General features: G+C 37.7%; 1 protein-coding gene across 2 annotated transcripts in view; it reads left to right on the top strand.

Annotated features, from left to right (window-relative positions):
- DCAF17 (DDB1 and CUL4 associated factor 17) overlaps positions 1–23,018 on the top strand; it is a 56,267-nt gene that overhangs the window by 17,043 nt on the left and 16,206 nt on the right. For both annotated transcript variants that reach the window (XM_030916681.1, XM_010377608.2), the window contains exons 6-10: positions 919–1,008; positions 5,766–5,870; positions 6,166–6,271; positions 17,209–17,351; positions 22,481–22,590. In XM_030916681.1, the coding sequence (XP_030772541.1) occupies positions 919–1,008; positions 5,766–5,870; positions 6,166–6,271; positions 17,209–17,351; positions 22,481–22,590 (554 nt within the window). The remainder of the gene's footprint in view (positions 1–918; positions 1,009–5,765; positions 5,871–6,165; positions 6,272–17,208; positions 17,352–22,480; positions 22,591–23,018) is intronic.

Raw genomic sequence — 23,018 nt, 5'->3', positions numbered from 1 at the left:
CCAGCCTTAAAAGTTCTATTGAAGCAGAGACTGGCTGTGATGGGGCAGACAGCTTTGCCTAACACAAATTTAAGAAATTTCCTTCAAAACTGTATTGGAGAAGTACTACAGATGGTTTTACATTTCATAGTGGCAAGAAATTGACTGGACCTTGTTCTTCAAAGTAAGGGGGCTATCCTTTTCAAGCAGAAAAGGCACTCAAGCTTTCATTGATGATATTATTTCTCATTTCCTGTAGAGGAATCAGCACAACACTACTTTCATTATATATTTATTTATTTATTTAGAGACAGCCTGTCTGGATGCCCAGGCTGGAGTGCAATGGCTTGATCAGAGTTCACTGCAGCTTCAAACCCCTGGGCTGAAGCGCTCCTCTCACGTCAGCCTCCTGAGTAGCTGGGACTACAGGCGTGCGCCACCATGTCTGGCTAATTTTTTAATTTTTTGTAGAAACGGGGTCTCACTGTGTTGGCCAGGCTGGTCTCAAACTCCTGGCCTCAAGCGATCCTCCTGCCTTAGTCTCCCAAACAGCTGGGATTACAGGCATGAGCTACCTGATCCAGCAACTTTCAAATGATATGAGCATAATAACTACATATCTTTTTATTAGGTTCTTTATTGTTCAAACTCCAATTCAAAATGTAAATGCATGGTATTTTATTGCTAAGAAATGTTTACTGTTATGGATTTTTGTCTGTATATATGCGCATGTGTGTGTCTGAAGGGCTGAAGCTTTAGTGGACATATTTTGAATATGTTGCCTTCCTGTTTAAGTAACTTTGCAATCTAGATAGATGGATGTTTTCATAATATGAAAACGTCTGCATAACGAACAGATGGATTTTTTCAACTAATGAAAACAGAGTGTTTCTGGAAGCACTTTTGAGAGCTGCATGTAATTTTAGTCTTTCCTTCTAGGCAGGCATTCAACAACCTGTTTTGCTGTACCTTGCAGTGTTCCGAGTTCTACCTTTTTCACTTGTAGGGATTCTAGAGATCAATAAAAAGGTAAGAACTCACTTCTTATTTAATTGCAATATTTTATTGACAATAAGAGTAATGTCATTTAATTATTTATGAGATATTTGATTGGAAATGCTCCCCTCACTATAAAAAGTTCACTAACCTGGTTTATATTGTAACAAAACACATGAGAATATTTGCCTAATATCCCTTCATCTTTCTGCATATTTTTATGCCTCTCAAGTGGATCATATTGGATACCTGTGGTTATTAACAAACTACTATGTTATGAAATTACAGAATGAGTAAGGTATTTTTTTTTCAGAGGGAACATTCCAAAGCTTGTTAAAAAGATCATTAAAGGAAGGTAAAAAGTTGCAACAAAATATTTCATTTTAATTGCAAGGTATAAGTCTAAAACTCGCTTTATGATATATAACAAGCCTTGTGTTTAAATATGTAAATTTTCCAATTCATTCAGTTTTGGGTTTTGTTGTTGTTCCCGTTTGTTCTTGACTTGTGGATCGGTTACATGGGAGGAAAGAAGGAACAAATTTCCTTTGAGTAAAAGAATGAATAGGATTCTACTTAAAAAAAAGTTACTTACTGTTGGTGAATAGTTATTTATTGGGCTCCTCTATAATATAGGTCTTTAATTCAGTACGTGAAGTATTGTAGAGGACTGTATCTTGAGGATCTACTGATCTTTATAAGCAAACAAGATGAATGTATTAAAATTTTACATTATGTAAGCATTATATACTAAACTGCGTAATGGCTAAAGAGTAATACTAGTTACCTTTTTTTGCTTATTTTGTGCCATGCACTTTGAATATTTTACAACATTGTAACATACATATGTAGTGAAGAAGTTAAGCAGCAGTCCCAGCTACTCAGAAGGCTGAAGCAGAAGAATGGTTTGAGCCCAGGAATTCAAGGCTTTGATGAATTATGATTGCACCACTACACTCCAGCCTGGGTGACAGAGTGATACTGTCTCTAAAAAAATTAAAATAAAAAATAAAAAGCAGCTACCTAAATCCTAAAGGTGGCAAGTAGAGGAGTTAGAATTAAAATAGATTGGCTACTTTATTATAACAGTCATTATTATTATTATTATTTTTTTTGAGACAGAGTCTTGCTCTGTCACCCAGGCTGCAATGCAGTGGTATGATCTCCGCTCACTGCAGTCTCTGCCTCCCGGGTTCATGCCATTCTCCTACCTCAGCCTCCCGAGTAGCTGGGACTATAGGCGCCCGCCACCACACCTGGCTAATTTTTTGTATTTTTAGTAGAGACGGGGTTTCACCATGTTAAGCCAGGATGGTCTCGATCACCTTACTTTGTGATCTGCCTGCCTCAGCCTCCCAAAGTGTTGGGATTACAGGCATAAGCCACCACGCCTAGCCAGCACTCATTATTTTAAAATATGTTTGAATTGGCCTGGTGCAGTGGCTCACACCTGTAATTTCAGCACTTTGGGAGGCTGAGGCAGGCTAGTCACTTGAGGTTAGGAGTTTGATACCAGCCTGGCCAACATGGTGAAGCCCTGTCTCTACTAAAAATAAAAAAATTAGCCAGGGGTGGTGGTGCATGCCTGTAGTCCCAGCTACTCAGGAGGCTGAGGCAGGAGAATTGGTTGAACGTAGGAGGTGGATGTTGCAGTGAGCCGGGATTGCACCACTGCACTCCAACTTGGGCAACAGAGCAAAACTCCATTTCAAAAAAAAAAAAAGTTTGAATTACACAAGTCCTCTTTTTCTTCTTTTACTTTTTCTTTCTTTTTTTAAAGCTTTTCTTCATATTTTTTCTTTTTTTTTTTTTTAACTTTTAAGTTCAGGGGTACATGTGCATTATGTGCAGGTTTGTTACATAGATAAACATGTGTCATGGGGGTTTGTTGTACAGATTATTTTATTCCTCAGGTTTGAGCCTAGTATCTATTAGTTATTTTTCCTGATCCTGTCCCTCCTCCCACCCTCCACCCTCCGATACTACCGAGTATGTGTTGTTCCCCTCTGTGTGTCCATGTGTTCTCATCATTCCATGTGTTCTCATCATTTAGCTCCCTATTAAAAGTGAGAACATGGAGTATTTGGTTTTCTGTTGCTGTGTTAGTTTGCTAAGGTTAATGGCCTCCAGCTCCATCCATGTCCCTGCAAAGGACATGATGTTGTTCTTTTTGTGGGTACATGGTATTCCCTGGTGTATATGTACAACATTTTCATTACCCAGTCTATCACTGATGGACATTTAGGTTGGTTCCATGTCTTTGCTCTTGTGAGTAGTGCTGCAGTGAACATATATGTGCATGTGTCTTTTGTATTTATAATAGAAGGCTTTATATCCCTTTGGGTGTATACCCAGTAATGGGATTGCTGGGTTAAATGGTATTTCTGTCTTTAGGTCTTTGGGGAACCACCACACTGTCTTCCATAATGGTCAGACTAATTTCCATTGTCACAGTGTATAAGTGTTTCTTTTTCTCCACAACCTTGCCAGCATCTGTTATTTTTTGACTTTTTAATAATATTCATTCTGACTGGCGTGAGATGATACCTCATTGTAGTTTTGATTCTCTAATGATCAGTGATGTTGAGCTTTTTTTCATGTGCTTGTTGGCCACATTTATGCCCTCTTTTGAGAAGTATCTGTTCATGTCCTTTGCCCACTTTTTACTGGGTTTTTTTTTTTTTCTTGTAAATTTGTTGAAGTTCCTTATAGATTCTGGATATTAGATCTTGTCAGATGAATAGATTGCAAAAATGTTCTTCCATACTGTAGGTTGTCTGTTTACTCTGTTGATGGTTTATTTTGCTGTGCAGAAGCTCTTTAGTTTAAGTAGATCCCATTTGTCAATTTTTGCTTTTGTTGCAATTGCTTTTGGTGTTTTCATCATGAAATCTGCCCATGCCTATGTCCAGAATGGTATTGCCTAGATTATCTTCTAGGGTTTTTATAGTTTTGGGTTTTATGTTTAAGTCTTTAATCCATCTTGAGTTAATTTTTGTATATGGTGTAAGGAAAGGGTCCAGTTTCAATTTTCTGCATATGGCTAGCCAGTTATCCCAGCACCCTAGGGAATCCTTTCCATTGCTTGTTTTTGTCAAGTTTGTCGAAGATCAGGTGGTTATAGGTGTGCAGTTTTACTAATATTTTGGGTTCTCTATTCTGTTGCATTGGTCTATGTTTCTGTTCTTGTACCAGTACCATGCTGTTTTGGTTACTGTAACTCTGTAGTATAGTTTGAAGTCAGGTAGCCTGATGTCTCCAGCTTTGTTCTTTTTGCTTAGGATTGCCTTGGCTAATTCAGGCTCTGTTTTGGTTCCATATGAATTCTAAAATAGTTTTTTCTAGTTCTGTGAAGAACATCAATGGTAGTTTAATGGGAATAGCATTGAATATATAAATTGCTTAGGGCAATATGGTCATTTTAATGCTATTGATTCTTCCTAACAATGAGCATGGATGTTTTTCCATTTGTTTGTGTCATCTTCATAGATCTCCTTCTAGAGATCTTTCACTTCCTCTGTTAGCTGTATTCCTAGGTATTTTATTCTTTCTGTGGCAACTGTGAATGGGAGTTTGTTCATTATTTAACTCTCAGCTTGACTGTTGTTGTTGTACAGGAATGCTAGCAATTTTTGCGCATTGATTTTGTATCCTAAGACTTTGCTGGTGTTGCTTATTAGTTTAAGAAGCTTTTGGATGAGACAATGGGGTTTTCTAGATACAGGATCATGTCATATGAAAAGAGGAATAGTTTGACTTCCTTTCTTCCTATTTGAATCCTATTTGAATGCCTTTTGTTTGTTTCTCTTGCCTGGTGGCTCTGGCCAGAATTTCCAACACATTGTTGAATAGGAATGGTGAGAGTGGACATCCTTGTCTTGTGCTGGTTTTCAAGGGGAGTGACAAATTGTCTTTTTCTCAAAGTGGGAAACTAGGATCAGTGAATTAAAAAGTCAGAACTAGTCAATGTCAGAGTAAATAATACTTATCCTTCTAAGAGATGACAAAAAATACAACTCTTAATTGTTCTCTCTGTGCTTGGAGATTAAGTAATTATGTATGCTTATTACAGTCTACAACAGAAATGAACACGTGGCAAAGTCATAAACTGTTTGTATTTATTCCTGTATGTCCAAGGTAATTGGACATCTTCCTGTATTCCTGTATTTCCAAGGTAATTGAACAAGGACATCTTCATTTAAGTAGTTTGTTTTTGATTAAGCTGGTGAATTGTATAAAAATAAGAATAATAGAAAAATATGCAATCAGAGAGATTTGGTTTTAAATATTGTTACTTGGGATTGAAGAACATCTTTCACTTACCATGCATGAAAGACTATCCAGGGGCTCGGCACCTCTAATTAACTAAAAATTTGTCTCTTTATAAAGAACATTTTAGCATAAGGAATGGATCCTTGGAAGAGTATGAATAGTAGATTAAATATTCATTTAGAACGACATGGCCTTGGTGTATGCCAGTGTCTATGAGAAATGGGATTTGTTACTAATAGCTATTGACAATGCTATGAAGCAAATGAATGCTGGTGCATTATTCTGAGGGATATGTGCTGCTCTTTCATTAGTGCTCCAGTATGAGAATCCAGTGGCTCACTGCTCACCCCTAATAACACCCTAGCCTCAAGGCGATAAATTATAATTAGGTTTTAATGCTAGGCAGCAGTGTTATAGTAGTGACATAAATATTAAGCAAGAGTACAAACCACTGTGAACATTCAGAGGATTGGACTTCCAGTCTTTTCTCAGGTGATATCTGTCTTCCCCCCCAACAGATTTTTGGGAACGTTACAGACGCTACCTTGTCTCATGGAATACTGATTGTGATGTACAGCTCAGGACTGGTCAGACTCTATAGCTTCCAAACCATCGCTGAACAGGTAGAGAAAACTGAAATTTGTCATATTACTATTAGCATGATGTTTTGACTAAAGTATGATTTTTTTTTAGTGAGATGCTTTTAGAGTAAGGCACTTGTGTAGATTTCAGCTCTAAAAAACTGTAGAAATGTAGAAAGACAAGTAACCTTTAAAGCAGGGGTGGGGAAGATAAACAGAAAGGCCGTTGGAAAAAGACATTTTCTTTGTCATATACATGTGAATTTTATTTTTGTTCTCTCCAGATATCAAATAAATAGGTGCTAAAGCCACCATTTTTGTTTTGTTTTGTTTTTAGTTCATGCAACAGAAACTTGACTTAGGGTGTGCATGCAGATGGGGTGGGACTACTGGAACTGTAGGAGAGGCTCCTTTTGGCATTCCTTGTAATATTAAAATCACAGGTATGGCTACTCTCTAGTATTTTTTCACGTTAAAAAAATAAGTGGTCATATAAATAGTTACTAATTATAGTCATCCAAATGTTTTTCTCATTTATTTAAAAAACTCAATTCATTTTACTCCTATACGTCATATACCTTGCTATTCAATAACAAATAAGTGTCAAGGAAAATCTATCAGTTATTCATTGAAACGAAGGCCTGGGGATGCTGAGCCTTGCTTGGCCACAGACCTTTAGCAATTCACTTTACTTTTCTGATCCTTGATTTCCTTATTTGCAAAATGAATTGCAGCAAATGATACCATCTTAGCTCTTTTACAATTTAATTTTTTTTTTTTTTTTTTTTTTTTTTGAGACGGAGTCTCGCTCTGTCGCCTGGGCTGGAGTTCAGTGGCCGGATCTCAGCTCACTGCAAGCTCCGCCTCCCGGGTTTACGCCATTCTCCTGCCTCAGCCTCCCGAGTAGCTGGGACTACAGGCGCCCGCCACCTCACCCGGCTAGTCTTTTGTATTTTTTAGTAGAGACGGGGTTTCACCATGTTAGCCAGGATGGTCTCGATCTTCTGACCTCGTGATCCGCCCGTCTCGGCCTCCCAAAGCGCTGGGATTACAGGCTTGAGCCACCGCGCCCTACAATTTAATATTTTACAATTCGATGAAATTTACCCCCTCTCTAAGAAAGGTGTTTTCCAAGAAAAAATTATTACCATGTCATCTGAACATAGAGCTTAGACACAGACAGAACTTCCCAGTATGCTTAAAGAGTACCAAGGCACAAAAAAGAAAATTATATACAATTCTATAAATATAGTAAAAATGTTCTATATTTAGCTTATCAAATTCAGTTGTCAGAAAAGAAATTAACTGGCCGGACGCGGTGGCTCATGCCTGTGATCCCGGCACTTTGGGAGGCTGAGGCAGGCAGATCACCTGACGTTGGGAGTTCGAGACCAGCCTGACCAATGTGGAGAAACCCCATCTCTACTAAAAATACAAATTAGCCAGGCGTGGTGGTGCATGCCTGTAATCCCAGCTACTTGCAAGGGATGCTGAGGCAGGAGAATTGCTTGAACCTGGGAGGTGAAGGTTGTGGTGAGCTGAGATCATGCCATTGCACTCCAGCCTGGGCAACAAGAGTGAAACTCCATCTCAAAAAAAAGAAAAGAAATCAACTATTACTCAAATTCAGTAGTAGTACATTAAAAGAAATCATGACTGTTCAGAGTTCATATCAGGAATCCAAGGATGGTTTAATGTTTACAAATTTAGTAGCTATAAAGAGCACATGAGTAAACTAAAAGATAAAGTATTTTTTATTATCCTAGTATCTGTTTATCTTAATTCTTGTTAAGAGTCATTTCTTATCATGTTGAAGACATTCCTCTTATTTATAATCAACTAATAAGCATTATATTTTTAGGTGAAATGCCAAAAGATTTTCTAATATAGACAGAATCAGATAAGAATTTTTTCTATCATTTTCTTTAACATTGTATTAGTAATAGACCAAGAAACAGAAATGAAAGATGTCATTGTTCAAAAGGAAAAAAATACTATTTTTGGTAGTAAATGACAAATTATAAAAACTACTGGGAGTTCAAGTAAGTTATTCATGAAGTTCAAAATAAATATTTTTAAAATTACTCAAGTTTTTAGATGCCTTGGACAAACTGAATTAGGCAGTTGTATGAAAATTCAGCCCTAGCAGTACCTCCTGTATTCAATACAAATACTTTAAAAGGAATCTATTAAGAATTTTTAAACTGTAGGCTCCAGTGGTAACTGGATTATGTTGAAAAGGGTTATTTCGGACAGAGTTTTTCCAAATGGTAGAATTATTCTTGTTGAAATGCAAATAAAAAGTAAGTAAAGGCTGGGCGCGGTGGCTCAAGCCTGTAATTCCAGCACTTTGGGAGGCTGAGGCAAGTGGATCACGAGGTCAGGAGTTCAAGACCAGCCTGGCCAACATGGTGATACCCAGTCTCTACTGAAAAAACAACAATTAGCTAGGCATGGTAGCGGGCACCTGTAATCCCCCCTACTTGGGAGGCTGAGGCAGGAGAATTGCTTGAACCTGGGAGATGGAGGTTGCAGTAAGCCAAGATCGCGCCACTGCACTCTAGCCTGGGTGATAGAGCAAGACTCCGTCTCAAAAAAAAAAAAAAAAAAAGAAAAAGAGTGAAACAGAAGAACAAAGATGATAAAGACAAAGCACATAGAGCCTGAAGAATTGTCTTGGAGTTTTGTCCCTTTTTTTAGAAAGAAGACTGGATTTGGGATCAGAATCTTAGTCTGCTGACTAGTAAGGGTGACACTCTGCTACTAACTGGTGGTATGATCATGGGCAAATAATAATAATAATTATTATTATTATTATTATTATTTTGAGACAGGATCTCACTCTGTTGCCCAGACTGGAGTACAGTGGAGAGATCACAGCTCACTGCCACCTCCACCTCTTGGGCTGAAGTGATCATCCTACATTAGCCTCCCAAGTAGCTGGGACTGCAGGTGCATGCCACCACACCCAGCTAATTTTTGTATTTTTTGTTTGATAGAAATGGTGTTTCACTATGTTGCTCAATTTGGCTTTGAACTCCTGGGCTCAAGCAATCTGCCTACCTCATCCTCCCAAAGTGCTGGGCTTACAGGCATGAGCCACTGTGCCCAGCTGATGGTGGGCAAATTATTTAACCTCTCTGGGCCTCAAATTTTGAAACTTTGAAATAATAATATTTGAAAACATGATCTATGAAATAATTTCTCATTGTAAAAAAAAAATTCGATGATTTTTGTATGTTTGACTAAGTAGCACATTATAATTGGAAGCTTTCAGTGTTTATTTCATACTGTAGAGACTTAAATCCTATTCATTTCTCCAATTTTGTTTTGCAATCTTAAGGTCTATACAAATAGTATTTATTTTAACTTTAAATAATTTTTTTCTTAGTGCAAAAGCAGTTCCTTTGCATTATTTAAAAAATTGGGAAATTGGCTAGGCATGGTGCCTCATGCCTGTAATCCCAGCACTTTGGGAGGCTGAGGTGGGTAGATCACTTGAGGTCAGGAGTGTAAGACCAGCCTGGCCAACACAGTGAAACCCCAAAAATTAGCCGGGCATGGTGGCGGATGCCTGCAATCCCAGCTACTCAGGAGGCTGAGGCAGGAGAATTGCTTGAACCTGGGAGGCACAGGTAGCAGTGAGCCGAGATTGTGCCACTGCTCTCTAGCCTGGGCAACAGAGCAAGACTCTGTCTCAAAAGGAAAAAAAAAGAAAAAAATAAAATAAAATTTAAAAATTGGGAAATAAAGATAAGCAAAAGAGAAAATGTAAAACATTTGTAGTCCTCTTACATGGGGTTGTTATCCCCTTGATGTGTTATTTTCTAATCTTACAATGTGTGTATTTCTATATGTTTAAAACCAAGAAAAGAATCATACCATAAGTACTCTTTCATAACTCATTTGTTAAGAAATCAACTCTATTGAGGTATAATTTACATGTAATTAAAATGCACCCATTTTAACTGTACAGTTTGGGTTTTGTCAAATGTATACATTCATGAAATCACCACTGCAGTCAAGATTTAGAATCTTTTCATCATCCCAAAAAGTTCCTCTGTGCCCTACCCAGTAAATTCCTCTCTTAACCCAACCCTAGGCAACCAGTGATCTGCTTTTCTTTTCATAGTAGATAAATTTATATTTTCTGGAGTTTTATATTAATGAAATCACATGGCGTGTATTTTTTGGTTTGGCTTTTTTCGCTCAGGATATTATATTTGAGATTCATTTCATGTTGTTGCAAGTATCTATAGCCTAACCCACTTTTTGTTGTTAATATATTATGAATATTTCCATCTAGATTGTTTAATAGGTGGCCTTGTGAAAACAACAAAGTTGTAATCCTGTCTCACTCTTTACACCAAAATAAATAATAGATGGATCAAAGACTTAAAAGTTTTAGAAGAAATCTTGGGAGAATCTTTTTATCTCAGTGTGGGGAAGACCTTTCTAAGTACGACACAAAACCCAAAGCCATAAAAGAAGAGATTGATAAATTTGATTGTATAAAAATAAAGTTCTGCATGGCAAAAAATCCCTAGACATATACAACATAAACCAACTCAAATAACAAACAGGAGACATAGTTACAAATCATACTATAATATGGCAATTTCCTTAATATGTAAAGGGTTCTATAGATCAATAAGAAAAAGAGTGATGTACAATTATAAAATGATCAAAGGATATTGTTTAAAAGAAACAGAAATATAAATGACTTTTAATTAGGGGAGTGCAAAGCTCAATGTCACTGATAAGAGAAATGTAAATTAAAATTATTATAAGATACATCTTTTCAGATTCTTAAATATCAAAAAGAACTTTCGATAAAATATGGTTGATAAAAGTTTAGAATAGGCACTTTCATTTATTGTTGGGACCCTTTATGGCCCCCAACAGTTTGTCAATATGACAGTTTGTTAATATGTATAAAAATTTTAAATGCATATACTCTTTGAGCCCAGCAACTCCAGTACTAGGAATTTATCCCAGATATATTCACTTGTATAGAAAGTGATAAATGTACAATTAAAACGTTGTTTCTAATAGCAAAAGATTGGAAACAGTCTATACATTGGTAAGTGACATTAGTATTATTTTATCATTGTATAGCTGTATCATAAATTTAATTGCTAAGTTGTTGAAAAGGAGGAGGAGTTTTAACTGGACATGGTGGCTCATGCCTGTAATCCCAGCACTTTGGGAGGTAGAAGCAGGTGGATCACTTGAGGTCAGGAGTCCGAGACCAGCCTGGCCAACATGGCGAAACCCTGTCTCTACTAAAAATACAAAAATTAGCCGGGTGTGGTGGCACGCACCTGTGATCCCAGCTACTCAGGAGGCTGAGGCACAAACATCGCTTGAACCCAGGAGACAGAGGTTGCAGTGAGTAAGATTGTGCCACTGCACTCCAGCCTAAGGGATGGAGTGAGATGCAAAAAAAAAAAAAAAAAACAGGAATTCTTTTTGCACTGGTAGAGAATAATTTCCATGATGTGTACTATTAAGTAAAAAAAAATGGGTGCAAAACTGTGTATGTAAAATCTTCATTTGTGTAAGTATTCATACTCACGTATTAAAGAAATATATATATATGGTGATGTGCTTTTGGATTTGCTTGGAATATCTGAAAAGACACATAAAAACTTGATAAATAGTTATATCAGGCCGGGCGCGGTGGCTCAAGCCTGTAATCCCAGCACTTTGGGAGGCCGAGGCGGGTGGATCACGAGGTCAGGAGATCGAGACCCTCCTGGCTAACACAGTGAAACCCCGTCTCTACTAAAAATACAAAAAACTAGCCGGGCGCGGTGGCGGGCGCCTGTAGTCCTAGCTACTCGGAGGCTGAGGCGGGAGAATGGCGGGAACCCGGGAGGCGGAGCTTGCAGTGAGCCGAGATCGCGCCACTGCACTCCAGCCTGGGCGACACAGTGAGACTCCGTCTCAAAAAAAAAAAAAAAAAAAAAAAAAATAGTTATATCAGAAGAGATACAGATCAAAGGAAGACTTAGTTTTCATGATATCTTCTAATACTTTTAAAATGTAGTGCTTGTATTACCTATGCCAAAAAGTGGTTCTCTGTGTGTGTGTGCATCTCCTTGAGATGTTAAGAACTTGATCTATATGCCACATTACAGATGAACCATAATTTACTTAACCAGTTCCCTACTTTGGACATTTAGTTTGTTTCTAATTTTGTGATAACAAATAGCATATTTCCGTAACCATTAGTGATCCTTGCCTGAATCAGTTATGTCATGTGAGTTGCAGAATGGCAGTTTTTAAAATTCTGTTCCTCCTTTTACCTTCAATAGCTGGCATTTTTCTAGAAATAAAAGCTTTAACTCATCAACTAGAGATAAACTGTAATTCCTTCCAAAAGGCAAGTTAAAGACTTATTTCTTCCCTTTAATTATCAATATTCAGAGCAAGGAGTTGGTATAATAGTCACTTTTGATGACAGCAAAATGTTTTACAGATAAATAGACATACATAAACACAACAGACTCATGGATTTTTTGTCTACTATTATATAGTAATAGTTATTATTCTTAATGATGTTCAAATTGTCCTGAATTTGGCCAACAGAAACTCCATTTTGACACACTCGAGTAATCCTAGAGAATTTCCTTGCTTTCTAGAACAACAATGTGTCCCAGGCTTACCTTTAACTTTCCTATTTCTGATAGGGGGCCATTTTAGTAGAGAATGTCATTAGAGACTATCAGTTTCCTGCAACACTACAAACTGAGCAGCTTTAAACAATGGAAATTTATTCTCTCACAGTTCTGGAGGCTAGAAATTCAGAATTAAGGTATTGGCAGAGGTAGCCTCCCTCCGAAGGCTCTAGGGAGAATCCTTTCTTACCCCTTGTCACTTCTGGTGGTTGCTCACAATCTTTGCTGTTTCTTCGCTTGTGGCAGCATAACTCCAAATTCTGCCTCTGACTTTTCCATGGCCTTTCTCCCTCTGTGTCTTCAAATCTCTTCTTCCTTATAAGGACACCAGTCATTGAATTTAGGTCCTATCCTTATCCAGTATGATCTTAACTTGATTATATCTATGAAGATCCTATCTGCAAATAAAGTCACATTTACCAGTACTGGGGGTTAGGACTTTAACATATCTTTTGAGGGAACACAAGGCAGCTCACAACAGAGACCTAAATCTAGTTGTGTTCACTGCAGTTGGATATCTTTACTTTTGGTCCTTTCGATTAACAGAGCTGAGAAGTACATTAAAACAAAAATGTATTAGCTCATTTTCATACTTCTAAATTTAGTGATTCTTTTTTGATTATATTTGTATTTCTTCATACTGAACTTCTCGATTTCTAATAAGACTTTATCCTACAATATATATATGATTGTCTTAAAATTGCAGTACCAGTGTTACTACTAAGAACTAAAGTATGGGCCAGGTGCAGTGGCTCACGCTTGTAATCCCAGCACTTTGGGAGGCCAAGGCAGGTGGATCACTTGAGGTCAGGAGTTCGAGACTAGCCTGGCCAACATGGTGAAACCCTGTCTCTACTAAAAATACAAAAAATTTAGCCAGGCGTGGAGGTGCACAACTGTAATCCCAGCTACTTGGGAGGCCGAGGCAGGAGAATTGCATGAACCTGGGAGGTAGAGGTTACAGTGAGCCGAGATTGCACCACTGCACTCCAGCCTGGGTGAGAGAGTGAAACTCTGTCTCAGAAAGGAAAAAAGAAAAAAAAAAAACTAAAGTGTGGAGTGAAGGTTAAGATTTCCCTGCAGTTTCTTTTCTCCTTAGTGTACAGCCCAGGAAGTATACACATGGAGTGATGTGTTCAAAGACAATTTGAAATCATTTTTCTATAGGATTAAGCTACCAACATAATCTAATTAGATTCATTTGTTTCATTTTGTTTTCGATTTTGGGGTTTGTTGTTTTCCTTTTGAGTTTATTCTTGAAGTTGTGAAATGTGTATATAGTTGAAAGATCAAAATTGTATAAGAAGATACACTCAGAAATTTCTTTTCTTTTTGTTTTGAGAGAGTCTTGTTCTGTCACCCAGGCTGGAGTGCAATGGCCCGATCTCAGCTGACTGCAACCTCCACCTCCTTGGTTGAACCAGTTCTCCTGCCTCAGCCTCTTGGGTAGTTGGACTACAGACATGCACCACCACACCTGGCTAATTGTTTTTTTGTATTCTTAGTAGAGATGGGGTTTTGCCACCTTGGCCAGGCTGGTCTTGAACACCTGACCTCAGGCGATCTACCCCTCTTGGCCTCCCAGAGTGCTGAGATTACAGACATGGGCTACTGTGCCTGGCCCCATTTTCTATTTCATTGCTTTCTGTTTTTATTTTTTATTCTTTTCTTTAATCCTGTTACTCCCATCAATAACCATTGTTTTTAGATTCTGGTTTATCTTACTATTGTTTCTTTTTGCAAAAATAAGCAAATGTATGTTTGCGTACTTTAAATATTTAATCTTCTTTCTCACCACAAATGCAGTATATTATTTCCTCTCTTCTATACCTTATAATTTTACTTAACATATATCTAATTTAAAATTTTTTTTTTATTTTTAGTAGAGGCAAGGTTTTGCCATGTTGCCCAGGCTGGTCTTGAACTCCAGGGCTCAAGCAATCCGCCCACCTTGGCTTCCCACATGTTGGGATTACAGGTGTGAGCCACCATACCTGGGCAAATTTTCTAAGTAAACGTTTATTTGGTAGAAGAAATATGTCAAGTTAATTACCCCCTACATTTAAAAATTCTAGAAGAAATCATATTGTATTATAGGTGTAGCCCTTCTCTGATAAATAATACAGTTATTTTGTATGCATTATGTTAAAATTGTCTTTTAAAGTATTGTTTGACCTTTCACAGATCCAGAGTATTTTAATTAATCATAATACTTATTTTCTTTTTAAGGCCCCCTTTTTTTCCCCACAATGTAGCAAGTGGAAGCCCTTTTGCTGGCTCTCCTACTCTTTTAACACCACCATCTGATATCCTTGTAAACATACTTGCTTTCTGGAAACAACAGATGGTCCACGCCCATCATAAAATTTTCTTGCCACAAGGCATGGAATCAGCTACTCTGAGAACTTTCAGGCCTTTTTCGTTAAGAATAATATTAGAGATCAAAACTGGGGCTCTTGGGTTAGCAGGGCACATCAGAGTTGTGGGCAGAATAATATTGCTACTTTTGGGTCATTTTTTGCTTTACTGGGAAAAGTACTTCTTTTTAAATACATCTGTTTGTACTGATTATTTTTTCTGTTTTGAATTCCTGTATTCTCTATATTGAATTTCATATATTGAATTTCATATTCTCTATATATTTAATTTCACATTCTCTATAATGTACCTAGTTGATTTCAACCCCAAATTCAAACTCTGATTGTATGTTTTTCTTTTAATAATTTTTCTCTTCATCCACCATATCATCACATACAATGTTTGTATTTCTCTTATAATTTGCCAACTCATGGCCTTTGTCCCTTTTTCTATTAGGGTGTTTATATTTTTTACTGCTTAAAAAGACCTTTATATATTAAAGATACTACCCTTTTCTTAAAAGGTTAAAAAAAAAGCACTTGACATATATTTGATATGTTTATGCCTGTCTCTTCTTTTCCCTCAAGATTGTTTGTGAACCACTTTTTATGAAAGTTGACCCTTAACACAGATTTGAACTGCACAAGTCCACTTACACACAGATTTTTTTCAATAAATACAGGAATATTTTTTGGAGATTTGCCACAATTTGACAAAAAAATCACAGATGAACCGCATAGCCTAGAAATATGGAAAAAGTTAAGAAAAAGATAGGAGTGCATCAAACGTGTAGATACTAGTTTATGTGTTAGTTGACTATATTATTGGTAAGGCTTCTGGTCAACAGTAGTCTATTAGTAGTTAAGTTTTGGGGAAGTCAAAAGTTTGACTGGGCACATGGCTCACCTGTAATCCAAGCACTTTGGGAGGCCGAGGCAGGTGGATCACTTGTGACCAGGAGTTTGAGACCAGCCTGGCCAACGTAGTGAAACCCCATCTCTACTAAAAATACAAAAATTAGCTGGGCGTGGTGGCATATACCCGTAATCCCAGGTGTAATACTTAGGAGGTTGTAATACTTAGGAAGCTGTGTAATACTTAGGAGGCTGAGGCATGAGAATTGTTTGAACCCAGGAGGAGAAGGTTGCAGTGAGCCAAGATTGTGCCACTGCACTCCAACCTAGGTGACAGAGCGAGACTGTCTCAAAAAAAAAAAGAGAGAGAAAAGTTATACGTGGATTTTTGACTACGCAGGGGATTGGTGCCCCTAACCTTCATGTTGTTTAAGGGTGAACCATTTGGTTTTTTTTTCCATGTATAGCTCAAGTAGTACATTATCCTTATGAAGAGGCTTAATAAAGTATGCATTTCTGTATATAACATGTGACTTTTACACAAATGGTCTTCCTAAGACAAGCCCCTTTACTAGTAGTAGTGGCCTCATAAACAAAAAATTAAATTCTCAAGTTAGAGGGGTAAATGAGAGAGTCATAGGTTAGCCACCTGCCCGAACAGACCATGTGGTGGTTCCTAAAGGCTGCTAGAAATGAATTCAGGTCTTCTAAAATTGCTGTACCTTCCATTTATGCATCTAAGAATAGATCTATTATGCCCTAAAGTTGTGATAAAAGAAGATGACTAAAAAGCACCAACAGAAATTTATTTTACAGTGTCAGTCTTCAAATGAAGCTGATTGGATATATCTGAACTACCTTAAAGTTAACTTGTCTGATGATAATAGTAGTTGTAGTGACTATCCTGTAATAAAACTTTCATTGTGACAGGCCCTTTCATAAGTGGTTATATTCATTGGGACTAATACTGCCTCTGTACTGGAAATCTTAAGCAAGATAGATGTGTACCTGAGTATACCTGTCAGTCCAGGATGTGGAAGATCTCTTCCTCACATTTGAAGGCACTATTAGACCTAATTACCTTGTAGGATTATTATGAGAGTTGGAAATACTATCTAACCCAGAGTCTTTTACATAGTAGATGTTCAGTAAGTGGCAGCTACTTTTATTAAATGTACTTTGTCATTTCTTACCATCGTAAACACCTTTAGCCAAGTTTTAATCTCTGCTCACCTGCGGGCCACAAATACCTCCTGAAAACAGATAACTAGAAAGTTGATTCAGCCTAATTTCGGTTCTGACTAGCTGTTTCTTTTCTTACAATAAGCTCCTTACCTGATTGTATTTTATTTTCTTGAACATAGTAATTTTTCATTAACAGAAATTTATAGATGTTGCATGCAAAGAAAGGTTGAATTCAGTTAATGAATAGTCCAGAGCTCCCAGAACAGTGCAGCTAATGAATTCCTTTTCCTGTCTCTGCAGACCTACCACCACTGCTCTTTGAGGTGTCATCCCTGGAGAATGCTTTTCAGATTGGAGGCCATCCTTGGCACTACATCATCACACCTAATAAGAGGAAACAGAAAGGAGTTTTCCATATTTGTGCCCTAAAAGACAATTGCCTGGTAAATGAGTGATCAGACTTTTTATTAGCAAATTTGTATCAAATTCTTTGTTTTCTACCTCTCGAATAGGCCCACATTCCTAAGAATTACTTTTTTATGTATTTGTTTTAATAATTTGCAAATAATTTAAAATACAGAATAGAGACAATATAGAAAACATTTGTGTGTATCACCCATAATTTTGAAACATTAACCTTTGAAAATTCTTATAGCACCAAGAATTTTATAGTTTTTTTAATCTCACCAATCTCCCAGCAAGGGATCTCATGTAACACCTCTCCACAGTGGGAATCACCAATGGAATGTATTCACATTGCTTCTGAAATTGCTGGTGGAATGTATTATTGGTTTTGCTTCTCCATGGTTTATTGCTCTTTGCCTTCCAGAGCAGAACCAGATGGAACTCTGGTGGTCACAGTGTAGGTAAATTGAAGCACTTTGAATTTTTAAGGATATTCTTAAGTTATTTATGGCAGAGTAGGTAGAAATGGTACATGGTAAAACAATGGAAATTTCTCCCCTTTGAATTCATTTTTATTTTCTTTTTTAAAATGGCTTAGGCATTGATTTGTCATTTAATAAACGTTGATTGAGGGCCTACCATGTGCCAGACATGACTAAGGACACAATCTCTTCCCTCAAGTTATACTCTCAAAGGAAACATGTAGAAAAATAAGATGCAGTGTATTAAGTACAGTGATTGTGATCAGTGCAAAAAGTGAGTAAAGGGGGCAGTTCCATTTTTATTTTGTATTGCTGATTATGTTTTTTGTTGATTACTTTGTTTTTTGAGACAGAATCTCACTCTGTCACCCAGACTGGAGTACAGTGGCACAATCATAGCTCACTGTAGCCTCAACCTCCTGGGCTCAAGTGATCCTCCTGCCACAACCTCCTGAGTAGCTAGCACTACAGAAAAATCACTCAAGCTTTCATTGTTGATATTTTTTCTCATTTCATATGGACGTGTCAGTGGAACGCTACTTTTATTTTATTTATTTATTTTTTTGAGACGGAGTCTCGCTTTGTCGCCCAGGCTGGGGTGCAACCTCGGCTCACTGCAAGCCCCGTCTCCCAGGTTCATACCATTTTCCTGCCTCAGCCTCCCGAGTAGCTGGGACTACAGGTGCCCACCACCATGCCTGGCTAATTTTTTGTATTTTTAGTAGAGACAGGGTTTCACCGTGTTAGCCAGGATGGTCTCGATCTCCTGACCTCGTGATCCACCTGCCTTGGCCTCCCAAAGTGCTGGGATTACAGGCGTGAGCCACCGCGCCCAGCCAACACTACTTTTATTTTATATTTATTTATTTAGAGACAGAGTCTCACTGTTGCCCAGCCTGGAGTGCAGTGGCACAATCAGAGCTCACTGCAGCCTCAACCTCCTGGGCTTAGGTGATCCTCCCACCTCGGCCTCCCGAGTATCTGGGACTATAGGAGCGCACCACCATGCCTGGCTACTTTTTTATTTTTTGTAGAGATGGGATCTCGCTATGTTTTCCAGGTTAGTCTCGAATTTCTGGCCTCAAGTGATCCTCCCTTTTGATAGAGCAGAAGAATTTGCCTTTTTTTTTTTGAGGCAGGTTCAGCTTATGCTGACCTTGCTCAGTCAGTCACTGTTGGCTCCAGTGGCTTTCACCACGTTACAGATCACCTTTTACCACGTTACAGATCAGCATAGCCTTGGATCCATTTATCCACTTCCCTTGATGTCATGGCCATCAGGGAACAATGTGTGTAGTGTCTTCTAGTTTTCTTTTGTAGGAGCATTGTTCCCTTCCATTTCCCCAAATACTTATTACATGGCAGCTCCTACTTGGCCCAGCCAAGTAGGAGCTGCCTCTTTTATAAAGGACTCTCTAAGGGCTGTTTTCCACTGTGACAAGTCTTGGTTTGATTGGTCACCTCCCATCCAGTGAACATCATTCAGCTACCAGGACCTGTCACATCTCTTTTTCACTTAACTTTGGGTCTAGTGAAATCCTGCACAGTTCACATTCTGGGCATTTAACACATATTCTTTTTTATAAGAACTGATAGTACCTATTACTTCATACACAAACACACACACACGTACACATACAGCCGGCCCTCTATATCCATGGGTTCCACATTTGTGGATTCAACTAACTATGGATTGGAAATATTCAGAAAAAAAAAAAGGATGGTACAAGGGATGATGTGCATAGATGCATAGATTGTATGCAAATACTGCACCATTTTATACAAGGTACTTGAGCATCCAGTGGGTTTTGGTATTTGTGAGGGGTCCTGGAAGCAATCCCCTATGGTTTCTGAGGAATTACTTTATATCTAAATAATGGACTTGAACCATGTATATCAAGCATGCTTGTCACACATTCTCCTTCTATAATAACAGATTATAACATTTATTCAAATCTATATTTCAGCATACTCTTAAAGAGCTGCCAAATTCAGGGGAAGCTTTTAGTCCTTTTACTGAACAATTTTATCACTGTGACATTGCCTTAATGATTTGTATACCTATTAATTCCCCACCTGTTAGTCAGAAGAGTAGATAACTAAAAAAACACGTAAGCAGCCTAACTTAAGATTTCAGAAAATGTTTCATAGCTTTCTCTATTAAACTGAGCTTTAAAATCTAACATTTGAGCAAATAAAAACAATAGAAGCTGATAATAAACTGCCTAGTATTTCATGCAAAGATCTTTTTTTGCATGTTTTAATTAGATATTACAGTAAAGAGAACAATCTCCTAAAACAAGGTATGTATAGTATGTGCATATTTTGTATTAAACAAAGGAGCATCTGGAGCTAATACTGTCATGGACACATTAATTTCAGTGGTTACAATCAACATTTAATTACATTAATTTTCTTTTATGTAAAATGTAATAATACCACTATTTCTATTAGTTATAATTAGGATTCTTGTAGAAATTCTTGAAAAATTGAAACTCATTCATTGATTTGATACATAAAATGTATTACATTCCAAAAATTTAAAAATCATGAGGCCAGGCACGGTGGCTCACACCCATAATTCCAGCACTTTGGGAGGCGTAGGGCAGTCAGATCACTTGAGCCCAGGAATTCAAGACCAGCCTGGGCAACATGGTAAAACCCTGCCTCCACAAAAAATACAAAAATTAGCCAGGTGTGGTGGTGTGCACCTGTGGTCCCAGCTACTTGGAAGGCTGAGGTGAGAGAATTGATTGAGGCCAAGAGGTCAAGGCTGCAGTGAGCCGAGATCACACCACTGCATTCCAGCCTGTGCAACAGAGTGAGACCCTGTCTCAAAAACTAAAAAATAAAATAAATCATGGCATACAAAGCACTTAGAATATAACCCCAGCCTACCTCTCCAGTCTCATGGCTGGATACTATACTTTTTAATTTAATTTTACCTGTTACTCATGTTTATATGCATACTGTATGGATTAACACCGCTATACTTTTGATTTTTTTGTTTGTTTTGTTTTGAGACATGGTTTCACTCTGTCGCCCAGGCTGGAGTGTAGTGGCATGATCTCGGCTTACTGCAACCTCCACCTCCTGGGTTCAAGCGATTCTCCTGCCTCAGCCTCCTGAGTAGCTGGGATTACAGGCGCACACCAGCATGCCCACTAATTTTTGTATTTTTAGTAAAGATGGGTTTTCATCTTGTTGGCCAGGCTAGTCTCGAACTCCTGACCTCAAGTGATCCGCCCGCCTCAGCCTTCCAAAGTACTGGGATTACAGGCGTGAGCCACTGCCCCCGGCCGAGTAACACTTCTGTACATTTGATTTTGCTGTCTGTTATTTGTAGCTATTTTCTGCTTATCCTTTAAGGCTCATTTCAACCTTTTTTTAACTCTCAAAATTCTCTTCACTTGGCTATCTGGTGCATGGGTCAATTACATATTGGAGTACAGTGACACAATCGTAGTTCACAATAACTGCTTTATTTTTTTCTTTTATTTATGTTTCTGCCTCCCCCCAGACTATAAGCTTCTTGACAACAAGGATTGTTTAATTGATGTGAGGCATGAATGCCTAGTCTGATACCTAGAACACAGTAGCCTATCAATGTATGCTAATGGAATTTAAAAGCTTTAGTGTTTCAAAACTCATGAGTATCTAGTAGGAAATATGGCATCATTTCATTTTACATTAGAGAAATTAAATTAAATGACTTCTGTAAAGCCAGTGAAGTTAATATATCCAAGTTGGTATTCGTTCCCAGTGCTCCTGGATATAAGGTAAAACATTTGTGTACACATGTGATAACATATCAAATGGGTTTTTTCTTTATTTTGATATCTAAATATACTACAGGGAAATCTCTTCTTGCCTTAAAAGCTAAGCAGTATTAGATCATTTCCTCAGATATTAGAATTCAACATTTGACTTATCCAAGATTCTGTGACCCATGTCTGAGACTTTAGGTTTGTTTACATGTTCATTTTTTTGTTATCTGCTCTTCTGATTGAAAGATAGTTGGGGATAGGGAAGAGAGGAAGAAGTTGTGGAGAACTGCATGTGCATGATTATGGCGGAGTTATATAATGGAAAGTCCATGGATTTTGAGTCAGATCTGCTGTTTAGTAGGTTCAAAATATTGGACAAGGTCAGGTGCAGTGGCTCATGCATGTAGTCCTAGCACTTTAAGAGGCTGAGGTGAGAGGATCACTTGAGGCCAAGAGTTTGATACCAGCCTGGGCAACATAGCGAGACTCTATCTCTATTTAAACACACACACACACACAAACCAAAAAAAGTTGGACAAATGATTTATTCTCTTTGTGTATCAGTTTTCAGTACTTCCTTTGAGTGTTATTATTAAACGAAGCAGTGACTTATAAAGCATCGAATGCGGTTCCTGACACAAAGTAGATGCTTGAGATATGGTATCTCTTGTGTTATTACACCTGTTTGTGAGATATAGGGTATGTTACAGAGCAAATCCATGACATTTCTGAATTTAAATGTTCAGAATTTCTCAAATTTGCATGTCCTCATTTGGCCCTCAAATATATTCCACTTTAACTGGTTAATGTTTTTTCTTCCTTGTACCTTTGACCTACTGATCTATCACTTGGGTTAGATTTTTAAAATCATTTGATTTCCCCTTAATCTTTGTCTTTAATATTTTTTTCCAACTTCAGGCAAAAAACGGGATCCAGGAAATGGATTGTTGTTCTCTAGAATCTGACTGGATCTATTTCCATCCTGATGCTTCTGGTAGAATAATACATGTTGGCCCAAATCAAGTCAAGTGAGTAATCTCATTAGCACTTGAAAGTTAAGAGCAGCTTTTGGTAGCATTTATTGGCATCTTTATTTTTGCCAGCGAACTAGTGAGCCAATTAATGTAAATAATTAGCTTGTTGAGTGCTTTCTCAGAGACTGGTATATAGAAAACCTGAATTTATTCTTTCAGCCTCAACATTACTGTTTGTAAGTATTAAATTTGAAAAAGTTATTTGATGGATGATATGCGAGTAAAAGGTAATTACAGACTGGCCCTTTCTCATCAGGTCTTAATTCTCTAGGGTTAATAAGAAAGAAAAGTATTTGTCTTTGTTCTGAAGACAGCCTAGACACAGGAAAGGAAGTGGATTGTTTGAAGTAAATCTTGTTTTATTTTGATTGGTTTAAGGGCACACACATCTCTCACAAACTGACCTCTCCTTTCCTTAAACA

Source organism: Rhinopithecus roxellana, chromosome 14 (assembly GCF_007565055.1).
Source record: "Rhinopithecus roxellana isolate Shanxi Qingling chromosome 14, ASM756505v1, whole genome shotgun sequence".
Lineage (NCBI taxonomy): Eukaryota > Metazoa > Chordata > Mammalia > Primates > Cercopithecidae > Rhinopithecus > Rhinopithecus roxellana.
This window is presented reverse-complemented; position numbering and strand designations above follow the sequence as displayed.